Source organism: Maylandia zebra, linkage group LG16 (assembly GCF_041146795.1).
Source record: "Maylandia zebra isolate NMK-2024a linkage group LG16, Mzebra_GT3a, whole genome shotgun sequence".
Lineage (NCBI taxonomy): Eukaryota > Metazoa > Chordata > Actinopteri > Cichliformes > Cichlidae > Maylandia > Maylandia zebra.
This window is the reverse complement of record NC_135182.1, coordinates 13,944,158-13,958,890: the sequence shown is the minus strand read 5'-3', so window position 1 is coordinate 13,958,890 and position 14,733 is coordinate 13,944,158. Positions and strand designations below refer to the sequence as shown.

Below are 14,733 nucleotides of genomic sequence, written 5' to 3'. Positions count from 1 at the left end.
TCCAGCCCTGTCTCTTACAGTACATCTCTCCCCTTCCATTTAAGAGAAGGTAAATAGCCCAGACAGACAGCTTCATTAGCCAGCGTCTGAAGAGCGCGGGGCCGATTGTCGCTTAAATAGTGCGCTTTTACTGCAGGCCCAGCCAGCGACCTCCGATCAATTACAGCTGACATTATTGTTTGTCGGGAGCTTTTTTCCTGGACAGAGGGAGTAAAAAACGAGATCAGGCCTGAGCTTTGGCTGGAAATGTAATCTTCCCCCTCTCTTTGGTTCTTTCGCTCCACAAACAATAAATCATTCAGTTGAAGAGATAATAAAGTGCCAAGTAGGAGCTAGTTTAATTTTTGTCAGGGGAAATCTGTCCACAACAGAGTTAAGGGTAAGGGGCCCGGCTGCTTTCTCATCCCATTTTCAATGACAATGGCTTAGCTCCTCTCCTCTTATTTTTCTCCGTAGGGTTAGATGGCCAAAAAGGCTGAAGTTCTGTGTCGATGAGGATTAACTGCGGCACAAATCACCAAAATAAATCACTGCTGGCGTTTTAATCATTTTTTTAAATCGTTCAACAGTCAATCAATCCATTTTTTCCCACTTTTCTTCAAATCTTTTTTTTTAATAAGTAACAAACCTGCCATTAGCCGTGAGGTTTGATTCTGATGTAACAGGTTTTTAATCATGTTGCTACCAAGGGCTGTTTTAATTCATTCAATTCATCCTCCGCGATTCAGATCTTTGCTTATCCATGCGTGAACTCCCAAGCACTGCACGACATAATAGCTGAGCTGTTTATATTGGTATTAAGTGATTTGTAGTTTTAATGATGGTAAATAGGAGTTCACCTTTGCAAGTCCCTCAGGCTTACTTCAGGTAAATTACTCCAAATGCATTGTCTGCCCTTCAGGAAAGAGAGAGGTGGTGGTTGGGAGGGGGGCTTGTGGGAATTCACCTCTCATCAGGTCTGAACTTCTATTTCAGAGATAAACAGAAAACTGACAAATATGTTTCTAACAGTTTGCCCACTGGAATATCTTCACAATATCACAGCGATTAATGAGTCTCTTCATTCTGGTTTTTGAAAAGGACAAAAAAAGAAGCAAAAATCTCTGTTTATTGTTACCTACGTAAAAAAAGTTGTTGCAATTATTCATAGTCCTTTCATTTAAATGAGAATAAAAATCAAGAAAATGAGAAGAAATTGCATATGAATGCGATGAAAACACTCTAACTGTCTTGTGAAAATGCCAGATTCCTTGAATAAATGCATATCCTCCTCACCTGGCTCCTTTCAGCCATAAATAAAAGGATTTGGTGCACCCTTGTTGGCCCGTGGCACATTCCCCTACAGTGGCCTGAATGGGTCTTTATGGGAGAAACATCGCTTTAGGATGGGGTGACAAGAAAGGGGCTGGACGGGCACTGAAAGCGAGACTAATACCCCCTTAGAGCAAACAGAGGTCCTGTGTTTTCGCGCCAGCCTGTCAGTCAGGTGGAGACACATCAATGAAATTCACATGCCATCAAGAGAAAGATATGACAGGGAGATAAGTGGCGGTATGTTACTAACAAAGCGCAGACCTGCGTTGTTTTAAGTGACTTTTCACCTCTTTTTCATACTTTATTGATATGGTGAAAATCTACCTTTATGTGTGTGTAGCTGCGTTTGATTGAATGGGCGTAATAGAGACACCTCAAAGGCAGAATAAGTCTCTTCACTCTGGCCCTTGAAAGGCTGATAGGTAGCCTAGACCTCTCCATGTTGTCCTACAGTAAGTACCCCCGCAATCAGGCCCTCTGTGGTGTTTTTTAATTGAGCTTAGCCTGCTGAGTGGTAATTGATTCAGTCTGAGCTTCAGCAGAGGCGCTGATACAAGGTGCTGCTTGGCTTCCGCCTTTCTTTAATCTCCCCTGCTTTATATTGTTTGGGAATACTTGCCACTGAGAAACTGCATGCCACCTTTCTTATGGAAATCAATGCTTCTTTTGGAAGGAGGGGAATGACAGAGAGGAGTACTTCTCATGTCCTTTCATTTTCAACCAGTGTCCTTCTCTTTAGAGGCTTCGCCATGCAGATCTCCTTGCCCTTTGGCTACTGATGTTTTGTCAAAAAAAGAAGAGTGGAGTTGTTTTGTGGATAGCTTTCTGTAGTGTGCTATCTTTTTTTCTTCCCCTCCTTTTTCTCTACACAGCTTTCTTTTTTTTCTTTTTTACCTTGAACCGGGCTGCCAAGAAAGACAGAAAAAAAAGGAGTTAAAAAAAATCTACAGAGAGGCTCAATCAGATCCAATAGTGTCTATGAGGTTTTCTTTAAAGCATTTGAGGAAAAGCATCTGAGTGGCGGAGGAATGAGACCAAACTGTTCCCAGTCACTTTTGATCCTGCCAGTTCAAAGTCCCTGTAGAGCACGGGCGGGGGGAAGGAGGGGGGTGCCACGGCTGGGGAGGGGAGGGGGATACAGACACCTAGCTTTGACCCTCTGTCTGTGCTCATGTCCTTTGAAAGTTGGCTTGTTTTCATTAAGCCATTCAGAAGTGCAGTTCAGGGCCACTATTTGACTAGCTACAACCCCCCCTCCACCGCACCCCACCCGCAGTATCTTTATTAGACTTTCTTTACATTTTCTCGCTGCTAATGTCTTCAATTTCCCCAATTAGGCGTCTACTGCCAGACAGCAATTGAATAATTTAGAACATTTGTAAGATATCTCTGATGTTGTAATGGAATAATTTGTGTGTTCGTATAGAGAAAAAAAACCCTGAAAATTACATTATTGGGTGAGCTGAATGCGACCTACTCTTTTTTTTTTTGTCTCATTCTCTTCTTCTCTTTGTCTCTTGGTCTGCACTGTCGGCGGCTATAATTAGCCTAAAGTCATTGCCGTACTGTAGCCTAGCGCTACTTGTTTGTCATTAGCGCGTTTAACTAGTCATTTGGGTAATGACTTTCAAGATTGCCCTTGTTTTTACCGAGATATTTTTTTATATGTAAATATTGAGAGAATTTCCATAATTTGCCCCTTTTTATTCATCATAGAATAATTGATGCATATTTATTGCAGTGTAAACTTTGGTCTTTGAATGACTGTGTGTATAGTTATCGTCCCCATTTTCTTTATTATTATTGCAGTAGTATCTATTATTAACACGTGCTGTAAAACATTTATGTGTATTGTGTTAACATGGAAAGATACCCGAGACGTGATTAATCTGAATTATTCCTTTCTTTTCCTGGCGCTTGGCTCTGTAAAGCTTTAGTGTTATTGGACACCAATTTTAAAGGGGATCTCAGTGGTGGGAATTACTGATTGCTGAATTAACACCAGCAGGTTCTGAGTTTTCAGCCAAGTTTCCCCTGTGGGTAGCTCACTCATAATATGCATCATTGAGTAACCAACGACCTCTTCCTGTGTCTCAGGCCTGGAACTCCCCTTCATGATGATGCCACACCCTCTGATCCCAGTCAGCCTGCCCCCAGCCTCTGTCACTATGGCGATGAGCCAGATGAACCACCTCAGCACCATTGCAAATATGGCCGCCGCAGCACAGGGCCAAAGTCTGCCCTCCAGAATGGTCACCTCTGTTATAAAGGTAAATTTTTAAAAGAGAAAGCAAGCAATGTCATAATAACAGCTGGCTGCTGTAAACACAGTTCCCTCTTTCTCGTGGCATAACACTCGAGCCTGCGCTGGATATTTATTTTGCATGTGTGGTTTTGTGGCTGTTGGGGTTGCAGGAACGTTTGCCGGACAGTCCCTCCCCTGCTCCTTCCTTAGAAGACCACAGGAGGCCAGGTAGTCACCCATCGTCCCACCGCAGCAGCAGTGTGTCCAGCTCCCCAGCCCACACAGAAAGCTCCTCAGACAGGATACGTACGTATTATATATTGCTTCACAGCACATTTATTAACAAAAATAAAGAAAAAATAAAGAAAAAAAAAACCTCTAAAGGGCTTTACAGATTGTACAGATGGAAGGTTTAAGCTCCTGTCTAGCTAATAATGGTTTGTTTTTTTTTGCTGATTTTTTTATGCAGCCGCACACCACAATGGTCTCTCCATGAACCAAGCCTTGCTTGGCCTGTCACCCAACATCGCACCGGGACCTAAAGAGGGAGACCTGGCCCATGACATGAGCCATGAAGCAAAGAGGATGCACGCTGATAAAGGTGAGTCAAGTCTCAGCCCCGTTCTGTTCAGTTCTATGTATGTACTGCCGATTCATAACAACAGTTGCTTCAAGGCACTTTATATTGTACACAATTAAAAGGACAACCCCAGCAATCAGACAATCCCCCTATGAGAGGCACTTAGCAACAGTGGGAAGGAAAACCTCCCTTTTAACAGGAAGAGAGCTCCAGCAGAATTAGGATCAGGGAGGGGAAGCCATCTGCCATGACCATGGGAGACAAGACCAAACACACACTATAGTCGTACAGTAGTGCAGTAGTGACGTATAAACAGGGGAGGAGTGAAAAGAGGTGAGTGCAGAAAACTAGTCCACCAGGAGCTTGAGAGATGGTTCAACAGGAGAGGGGCCTGAGAGCTGAAGGCTCTGCCTCTCATTCTAAGATTTCTTGTTAGAAAGATTTTTTGGGAGAATGTTAGTCTACAACTACATGCTCTATAAGTGTCTGAACAACTGTTTTTCTAATATACTTTAGACTTGAAGGGCTTCAGTCCAGGCATCTGAGCAAGTGTTGTTTAGATGAGGGATATCTTGGCTGTTTCTTCTAGCCTGACAGAATGTTTTGGAGGTAGGGGAGGGAACTTAGAGCTAGTGAAACATGCCCATATCTGAGGAAACAGATCAGACGAGAGAAGAGAAACTATAGTGTGTCCACAAATGACAGTAAAAGTAGTATAGTTGAAATGAGTCAAGAGCACATAAAGTAAGTAGAAACACAAAATTCTTATGTTATTTGTTGTTTGTTGGGTTTTTTTTTTTTTTTTTTTACATATTTTTCAGTTTCTCAATTATGTAATTTAAATTCTCGAGAAAGCTGAACAGTTACAGTTTGAATGGCCACAATCTCGGGTATTTCAGTGTGTTTTTCAAACTTCCTGACAGACATTTTTTTAAAATTTACTTCACACAATGCAGATGCATTACTGGGGACTGAAGGAATTGCAGTGATAAGTCTGAAGAAATTTGCATGAACAGCCAGCAAAATTAAGCAATGTTTACTGATAATATTTAAAGGTGCCATCAAGTTAGTGTGGACCTGTAAATCTTCAAGTCTGATATCAGCATACATTAGAAGAACTAGCAAACTACATACATGCACATACTTACATATATGGGACTCACAGTGGGCTAGACAATGTTTATCCAAAGTTTCACCAAGATCAGTCCACTCATCCAGTAGGAGAACATTCAAATCATACATTCATACATACATACAATATATACGCAATACTTAATTATAATATAATGCCAGCGTCTTCTAGGCAAAATTACCTTCCCTTTAGCTCCATCCATTCCTATTTACTGAGATGCAACTAATTTCTATGAAACAGTGTCAACAAAAAGTGAAGAGATTCTCTGTGGATGGGCTTCATTAACACTCTTACTAAACAGACCATTCACTAGTCTCACTAATAAATGGAGAAATCTCTGTATGTGTGTGTTGTGCGGCTTTTGGTTCTTTGCATTTTTCATCAACTGTTCATCAGATTCTCTTCACACTTGGCAGGTAATTGTGGAGGTCGAGGCAGCGCCATGTGGACTTTTAAGTCGTTGGGATGAGCGCTCCTCACATTTTGAGTAAAAGTTATTTTCTGTTAAAGTTTTACAGCAGTCAGACAGGCAGCTGGAGAACAGGCGAGACAGGCAATGGGCATTGGGCCCAAGGCCATTAGGGAACCCCTGAGGGCTGACAAACTTTACTCCACAGCAATCTCTCAAAATGTGGCAACCGCAGTGACCGCAACCTACTCCCCCTTAAACAAGCAGTTGAGGATTTGCACTGACGTTTCAATAGGAAACCTATCCAGAAGGCCTCCTTCTAGCTATGGCATCTTTAGTGAGCTGCAGGCGGAGCTCATTCTCTCACTGCAGCTCAAAACTCAATCTGTATGAAAGCTTAATTCCACACGATGTTGGGTTGTTTTTGGAATGCTTGGGATGTGCATTTTATCAGCGTAGGTAAAGTATGCAAAATAAAGCCATTAATAAAAATCAAGCTCTTGTTGCACAATCAGGCTAATGTTGGGTATTTTGCATTGAGTGAATGCATCATTAGAGCTGTCCTTTTATAAAATCAGTACTTGCATTGCTCATCTTAGCAGTAATTTAATGCTGTGACATGCATACACAACTGTGAAAAGTAAAGTTAAGTCTTTCAAGGCTATATCATATATCTGCATAGCAGTTTGAGACCAGACTTGCGGAGCTGTTGCAGATCAGGTGTGTACAGTATTTTGCTGACCAAACCTTTTCCCCCTGACATGAATGACTGAAGTCACTCTGCTCACTCTGCTGCATATGCCTGTTTTAAATAGGTCATACACTAGTTTGTGTAATTTGTCAAGAGCAGCAAAAAGTTTCATAAACTCAGATTTACTTTTTGTACCAGCAGCAACATTTGCCAGCATTACAACTGTCATCGTTGCACAGATTTCTAAAGAAACTTACAATCCACAAGGGAAAAGTCTGCATGCCATTATCAAAAGAAAAGTGTTATATTTCTAGAGCTTTATGAAAAGGGCCCTAAAAGTCCATTTGAGTCCTTGAATATTGGCAATAAAATTGAGAAATGTTAAACCTTTAATTTAAAGATTGATCCTGCCCTTCATTTGTCATGATGTCAGACTGTGCTGCTGCTTCTATGGCTTCATGTCTCTGTTTAGTGCGCATTGTTGCACAGGCACATAGAAATAAGTTAACTGCACACATGTGTTTTGCTTGTTGGATCTCTTTGAAAGTGTCTTTACCTGGCTTTGGACGTTTTACATTTGCAACATCATATCAGCCCCCTGTAATGCACATGCTGCGATTTAATAACACCCCTGGAGTTCTCTTAATTAACTACAAAAACATTTAATAGTGCAACTAAATGTCAGCTAGGTCTGATTTCCACACAGATTTTGCATCTCAGTTATTTTATTTAATTATTTATTTTTAGATATGATATTTGTTGCCACACATATCAATTGTTTTTAATCTTTCCTACCAAAATAAAATGCAGAATTAGCCGATTAGCCTTTACGCTATTAATTGCTTTTATAAATTCATTACGATGTTGTTGATGAGAATTATGAAGAAGAGGAAAATGAGAAAAGAAGCAGATAGAAATCTACTAAGCATGGCAGATTAAATACAAAATGAAGCAAATAATAGATTTCAGTATTCTCTGTTGGTTTTAGCGGAGCTGTGCTGGGTGATGCAGGGTGGGGTGAGGTTGATAATGATAATAAAACCACTATGGAAATCATTCGGCTGTATGTTCCCTGTTGGCTAGGCTGACGTGAAGATCAGTGTTAGACCTTCACTCACAGGGTGTGAAGCAGTGAATAGTAATAATTAGCAGGATCATGAGCTGAATTTATGGGTCACAGACCGTCTAACTGCACGTGTGCGAGCATATGTGTGTGTGTGCGTGCGTGTTCGTATGTGAAACAAGGAGAGATTTGCACTAACGGGGTAACGCAAACAAAGAACGAGGGTTTAACCGAGGATCCGCACACATAAATCAACTGAATGTTTCCTCGGCAGCAGAAATCTTCCTTCTCAGCTGAAGTGCCTCCTCCACACTCAGATAATCAACACAAATGACTCTAATTTCTTCACAATATTAGAGGAGAAAGCAAATGACCGAGCAATCCGCGGCAGTTCTAACTAGTTGACCCGCGCACATCTACTAGCAAACACACGCTGTATTATCTTTGAGATTGTCAATTCCTAATATGTCACTGGACTTGATTAGGATTCTGAGCTCTTCAGTGTGTGCACCAGAGGTCTCGGGCTGTGGAAAACATTTTTATAAAATAACCCATTAATGCAGAGGAGTGCAACTAAATTAGTTACCAATTTGCTGAGCATGAATTAATGAAGAGAGCTTCTCCCGGCTCCCACAGTTGTAATTTTCATAATAACCCCAGACCTTTATTTGGCAGGTTGTTTAGTTTTTTCGTTTGAAGGTTTTCATTAGTCTAATGAGGACTGTGCAAGGGCGAGCAGTCAGCACAATTTACATGAGGAAGCTATCATAATAAATGAGGCAATTTGAATAACATGCACAGGTTTATGCAGCGAGATAAGAGAGATTGTAGCAGCCAAATACAGAGGTAACCAATACATTAGAACCAACTAATAACCAAAGTAATTCCAATAAAAGCTTTAAGTGAAGGGAATAAAATTAATGATAGATATATTGAACTGTAATGATATGATACACGATGCATTGGATTAATAAAATAAATGTGTTCCATTGTTAAAGAGGGGAGAGGCCTCCCCATCCGAAGCTTTGTTTATGGCGAGCTTTTTAATTAGGCCGTTCATCGCATCAGTTTGTTTAGATAAATGAGATAACATTCCAATGGTTTAATGATATCTCTCCACTTGTTTGATCTTTATGATCCTGGCAGAGCATTAAATTAATCTCTTGCAATGCACTCTAAGAAGGGGAGCAGGTTGGCTGCAGAGGACGGATGCAGTGCCCCGGCTCATATGGAGACTATTTAAACAGTCAGACGCCTCAGAGACAGCCCCTATAATGCCTCAGCACTCACATCCTATGAACGTGCCTCATCTTTTTCATGTCATCTCTGGTGATGAAGGACAAAGGCTGTTTGTTGTCGTATAAAACAGACACTTCCCAAAGTTGTGTCACCAAGTGCAGCGCAACCAGATGGTAGGGCTTTTTTTCGCTGTTGTTTGAACGTGATTATTTTTTGTCCAAATTTTGCCAAAGAAGAGAAAAAAAAAAAGAAAGATTAGTCGATACGTTGGGGGGAGAAAAAATAAAAAGGCTAGTAGAAAGCTAAGTGTTATCTCACATGTGACTAATTGAATTGCTTCAAACAGAAAGTCTGCGGCGATAGCTTCCGACAAGCCTCTGTCTCGTGAAACAGCAGGTAGCTGACAAACAAGGGGAAATTTGAAAGGTACAGAAGCCTTTTGGCTGTAAACTTACTTTGGACATCAAACACTGGCTATCATTTTATTTCCTTGGGGAAAAGGTGTTTGAAACACAAGCCATATGTACAGTATGTATGTTGAAGAGTTTTCTGTTTAAAAAAAAAAAAAAAAAGAAAGAAGAAAAAAAACGTGGCAGTTTAAGCAATTTCCCATCAACAGCTCTAACCCCCACCCCCAAGTGCAGGTAAACATGCCACATCTCTTTTGCACCGAGCTAAAAATGCCTGACAAGACGTGCAGAGGCAAGTACAGTATGTAAGGCGATTCTGTAAACCATATTTTAAAAGCGGCTGAATCATTAGTAATATGATATTGGCACTTCACTGGTGAATGTTATGTATACTTGTTGACACAACAGGAGATGCGCTCCTAATCTCCTCTCAAGCATAAATGGAAGCCTGTGGTGCATTATGTCACCTAGGTGGTGCATCCTCTCCTATACCTGCTATCATCCGAGCAGTCGGCGATGCACCGTGCACTGGTGTGACCACAATGGACAAAGTTGATTTGTCTCGCCTTTTGTTTGTCAGGACGCTGCTTAGGCGCACTGTCCGCAGCCCCAGCTTGCACTCTCAAAGATCAAACCGAGCAGGTAGAGCTGGGCGATATGAGATTTTTTCATATCACGATATGTTTTTTTCATTTCAGGCGATAACGATATCTATCACGATATAAGCCAAATAACTATATTTGTAAGATTTAAATGTGCCGTTGCTCACAAGTAAAATGTGAAATAATCAGCAGCTTGTTTTTATTTAAATATTTATTTCCCATAATAAGTTCAACAGGGTAGATGTACTTAAGGAACATGAGACTTTTTCAGATAAATAAAGGCAAATATTGCAAACTACACAAAAGGCAGCCACTAAAGCGTTTAAGTTTCAAAATAGAACAAACAAAACAGACTAAATTGTCAATTCCACTTAGAAACAAAATATTAATTCTAAAAATAAATCTTAGTTTGTTTTACAGAAGAACAGACAAAACTGACTAACTTTTGTCAATATCAAATAAACTGAGAACTAAAAGGAAATTCTCAATCTCTCCTTGTTGTATAGCTTATCTTTTCAAACAGTTTTAACAGTTACTTTAGTCTGACAAAAGCCGAATGACGAATTAGCGCTTCCAGTCAGAGACTGAGGCTACGTCCACACGTACACGGGTATCTTTGAAAACGGAGATTTTCCGTTTTCGTTTTAAAAAATAATCCCGTCCACACATAAAGGCAGAAATGAAGGAAAACGCTGCTATGAACATGCCAAAGCAGCAGGTGGCGCTAGATTCCTAACCGTGCCGAAATGTTGGCCAATCAGAAGTCTAGAAGCCTCGGTGGGAAAAAGTAAACAAAGCTGGGGCATAGAAGCAGAACCGAGTCGTATGTGTGGAGGGACAGTAACTGTGTGTATATGTAAGCATTTAAACACTGCAGAGAGTAGAATTAACAGTAACAGTATTGTAGAAATTCATTTCACCGAAACAATAACGTGGCGCACAGTGTGACGCATGCACCAGTTTATTGTATTTCCCGACTTGCTTTCGGCACAATTTACAGTGCACGCTACTCTGTTTTTTGTCAGACTTGAAATAGCCGAAATACCTTCACACTACGGAACTTCTATGGCTCTTCCGTTCGACAATCTCTCCAGCATTGGAACCATCATCTGTTTTCTCTTCGGTCACGCTCGGTTGATTTTTCTAGTCGGCACACTCATTTCCTCCATTACGCGCTGGCTCCATTACCTGCTGGCTGCTTCCCAAACAAACACACGTGCGGCTTGGCACTTGTGCTGTACGTAACAAGTCACGCGATGTGATGCTGCAGCTGTGATTGGTTCGGCTCTGCGCTACTTAATTTGGATTGGCTGACCTTCTTTTTTTTTTTCTTTTTTCTTGAGGACAAGAGCGGCGAGGTCTATCGCGATAGCTTAATTTCTCTATCGAGTCAAAGTTATATCGCGATACATATCGTTATCGTTCTATCGCCCAGCTCTACGAGCAGGTATGAGCATCACAGTCTGTTTCCATACAGCTGCTTTGGCCAAGGACCTGTGGATGCTCATGGGTTCGTGTACAGAGAGCGAGCGAGAGAAAGGGGAACGTAGTTTAGAAAAAAAAAGATGAAAAAAGACAAAAGAGTGATTTCTAGCCTTTGTAGTCTTTGTTCTGCTCCTTCTTTGCATAAGCATTTGCAATGATAAAAAGGCAGGCGGGGGACTCTGGGTCAGGCAAAAGTTTCGGCGTCAGTTTTGTGCTCTTTTCGTAAATATTCCACTGACACCGATGGTATCGCCGTACAGTATCATTAAAAGTTCGAGCTCCTTCCCTCTCATCTCCCTGACTTTTAATGTATAGTGTTTTGCTTAGTACCTCCCGATGTCCTTGGAATCGCGAGCTTCAAACACATGCTGACTACCTGACTTTCCCTAAGTCAGGAGGCAAGATCATTAGCCATCACAGCCCTGAAATGTGACTTGGCAGACAATAATGCTTTATGATCAAACAACTTGTCAGTGCGTCCTGTTGAAATGAAAGAGTGCAAAAAAATAATTCAATAGAGGATCAATCAAATTTCCTCAGCCCGTGTGAGAGAGAGATTGCTGATGGTGCAGAGAGGGGCTATTCCTCGAGGACATGGGAGTTCATTTGGATATTTGTTCTCCCCTCTCATGAATGTTCCATTGCGTGACACCATCTCCTGCTAATCACATTTCACTGAAAAAAAAGGGGGGGGGGGGGGGGGGATGCTTTTAGGAACGTTGAAAAGAGAGAGGTTCTTTTTAATCTTTGAAATGCCTCAAAAGTGACAGAATGCTTTCTCCTGCCAAGACATGAGCCTCGGATGGGGAGATAAATATGCTGTGGTCAGCTAAGTGTATCTAGTGAGCAGAGAGGCAAATTTAATAATGCATTATCATTCACTGGCGAAGGTGAAATCTCCCTGTCCATCAGAAGGCTCAGGCCTGTTTCATGTTACCCTTCACTGCAAATGAACAAGTGCTTTACTCAGCCATACTAGAGATGCACAGTAGGCACCAGTGCTTTACTATATATGCTGCTCAGGACCGTCAGGAAAGCAGGGCCCCGTAATCAAAGCAATCATCTATCTGTCTTGACTGGAGACGTTAATGCTCACGCTTCTTTATCCTGATGAAACTGTTGTTGTTGAACAATAACCCCGTCTTTTTTTTTTCTTTCTGAGAACACAAGGTGCGTTTTACATATCTGAGCATCTGCTATTATGCAGATTATGGGAACATATTTACCTGAATGCCCTTGGACAACAGCACTAAACAATTATGAAGATTATGTACAATGCAGAAAATTTGCGATTCAAAACAATGCCTATCGTAGCGGCGGCAACTGTTGCAGACAGATAAGGTTGACCCTGAATGTGTGTTTCTGCGCTTTCCGAGACATTCTGTGGGGTTGTTTGTATAATTTAATATTTACATGTAAACAGTAATTAAGCGATGCTACCAACATGCCAAGGCCAGGCTCTGCCAAGGTAAACACCAGCCCTAGTAGTTTGCCACAGTCCATCATGTTTACAGACTTGCAGAGCTGAGTGCTGTTTGTGTGCTCTTCCTTGGCAAAGCCCATAAAGCACAACCGATTGGATGCCGAGTGTTCAACACAGTCACTCTTATCGTCTGGCAGTCTGCTCGCAGACTTGAGGACATTGTGAGTCAAACCTTTAAATTTTCACTCGGCGATAATTACGCCGCTATACTTGAGCTTTTATATCCTTTCACTGAGAAAGTAAATCATTCCTAATAAAGAGAGGAAGAATGGGGGGCGGAGGGAAAAGTGCTCGAGGACTAATTCTCTTCACTCCCTCCCTCTCTATTCTGCTTTTTGAAAGCCTTTCTCTGAGTATTCCAGTCACCTTGACTTTGCAGCTGCAGCCTTATAGTCTGTTGCTTATCCTGCCTAACCCCAGCCTGTCAATTAGGTCTTTAAAAATTAATCTCTTTAACTGGAAATACCATGCCAGCTTTCTTCCGTCTGTAAATGAAGTGTTATTAATTCACACAGCGCAAAGCCACTGTTATGAATAATGTTATCAAAACAGATTTCCACACGTTTAACACGTCGCTCCTATTAAAACCCCTTAAGTATTTTTATTACTGTGAAAACAGGACCGCTAATGGATTTGCATCAGTTTTTTGCCGCTTCCTCACCAGGCAGCCGCGGAACAAGTGCTCCTAAGCAAGGCCCTCTTTAAAAGTTTACATTTTCCCATTTTCTCTTTTGTTCTTTCATCTTCATTTAAAAAGAGAAGGGGAAAAAAAGAAAAAGAAAAGAAAAGCAGCTCAGTGTATCCAGTCTGGATTAGTGCCAGCTGTCGTCGACAGTCATTCAGCAGTAGCGGCAGAACGGCAGAGCCTCTCCCTGTAGGATTGCAATGCCAGGCAATGACACCAATGTGTCTCCCCCCTCCCACTACCCCTCCTCCGCTTCCCCACCCTACCCCACCCCTTCCTCCCAAACCCAGCAAAGCTCTGATCTAGCAGCAGGCTATCTGGCCAACCACGCCAAGCTAATACTTGTTCTATTAAAACCTGGTGATTATGGGGGATTTCCTCTCTGTTTGTTTGTTTGAATGCTTAATTATCAATATGTAATTGGCATCTGTATTGTGATGTCGGGCGCATATTCGGTGGCATATTTTGCTGGAATGTAAGTTGCTATCGGCTGGAAACAGGACTCCCCAGTCACCGTCTAAGTTAAGCTGCATGAGAAGTTGCTCTAATGAATTAATAAATGCCAAACAAAGGAGAACTAAACAAAGAGTGAGAGAAATAAATGGCTTGATGATTAGTGGGTCAGGCAGCTTAGCGGGGTGTACAGTACAAATGATCCCCCCTCTGAAATGTGAATGATTTGGGCAAAATAGCCAATCGATAGCTGAGGCCAGTTTAATCTCTGGGATTCTTCTGTTAATAAATGGGCCCGGACAATAGAGGTCAATATGCAAAGACAGTTTAAACACCTTCAAAGCTGCTCGCAGTGATGTCCTTCTCCAAGCATTATCTTCTTGACAGTTTGGGCTCAGAGTCGATAGGTGAATTACAGAAATCTATTCAAGTCTCAAGTCAGCCCCCCTCCTGTCATTTCCCTTTCTGAGCCACAAGTTTATTTTGCTCCGCCACCACTGGCCTGACTTAAAACCAAGAGCGAGGATTTTAGCCCCTCAATCTTTCGCCTTAACCAACTCGCTCCTTTCCCCTTTTGTCCATCCGAACTGCGATCGTCTCTCTCTACAAAATGCCATTTTGCCTCCGCTACTGTTCTCTTTAAGAGCTCATTTGAAGCTGTGCGCTGGCAGAAACAAAAGTCCTGTATGCTTTTATGCAGTCATCACAGTCAGCCAAGCCTGTAATCCTCAGAGGTCCGATAATGACATAGCCCCTGCATTTATTACATGGAGGAGAGGAGAGAGGGAAAACGCTGACTTTGAACAAATGAACACTCTGACCTTTATGCAATAAATATGACATGGGCCGCATAAAAAGACAAGATATCTTCCTCCTGAATGGAAGTCAACACAGATCCTGCTCCCTTGCCTCTTGCTCTCGCTGTTTCCATTTCTCTCTCTC

The 14,733-nt window shown here is 41.7% G+C and overlaps 1 protein-coding gene across 3 annotated transcripts in view; it reads left to right on the top strand.

Annotated features, from left to right (window-relative positions):
- The window catches only part of dachd (dachshund d), a 95,283-nt gene that overhangs the window by 64,686 nt on the left and 15,864 nt on the right, over positions 1 to 14,733 (top strand). For 2 of the 3 annotated variants that reach the window (XM_076874735.1, XM_076874734.1), the window contains exons 4-6: positions 3,412 to 3,585; positions 3,722 to 3,865; positions 4,029 to 4,160. In XM_076874735.1, coding sequence (XP_076730850.1) covers positions 3,412 to 3,585; positions 3,722 to 3,865; positions 4,029 to 4,160 — 450 coding nt within the window. The remainder of the gene's footprint in view (positions 1 to 3,411; positions 3,586 to 3,721; positions 3,866 to 4,028; positions 4,161 to 14,733) is intronic. The other variant, XM_004567980.4, reaches the window with a different exon arrangement.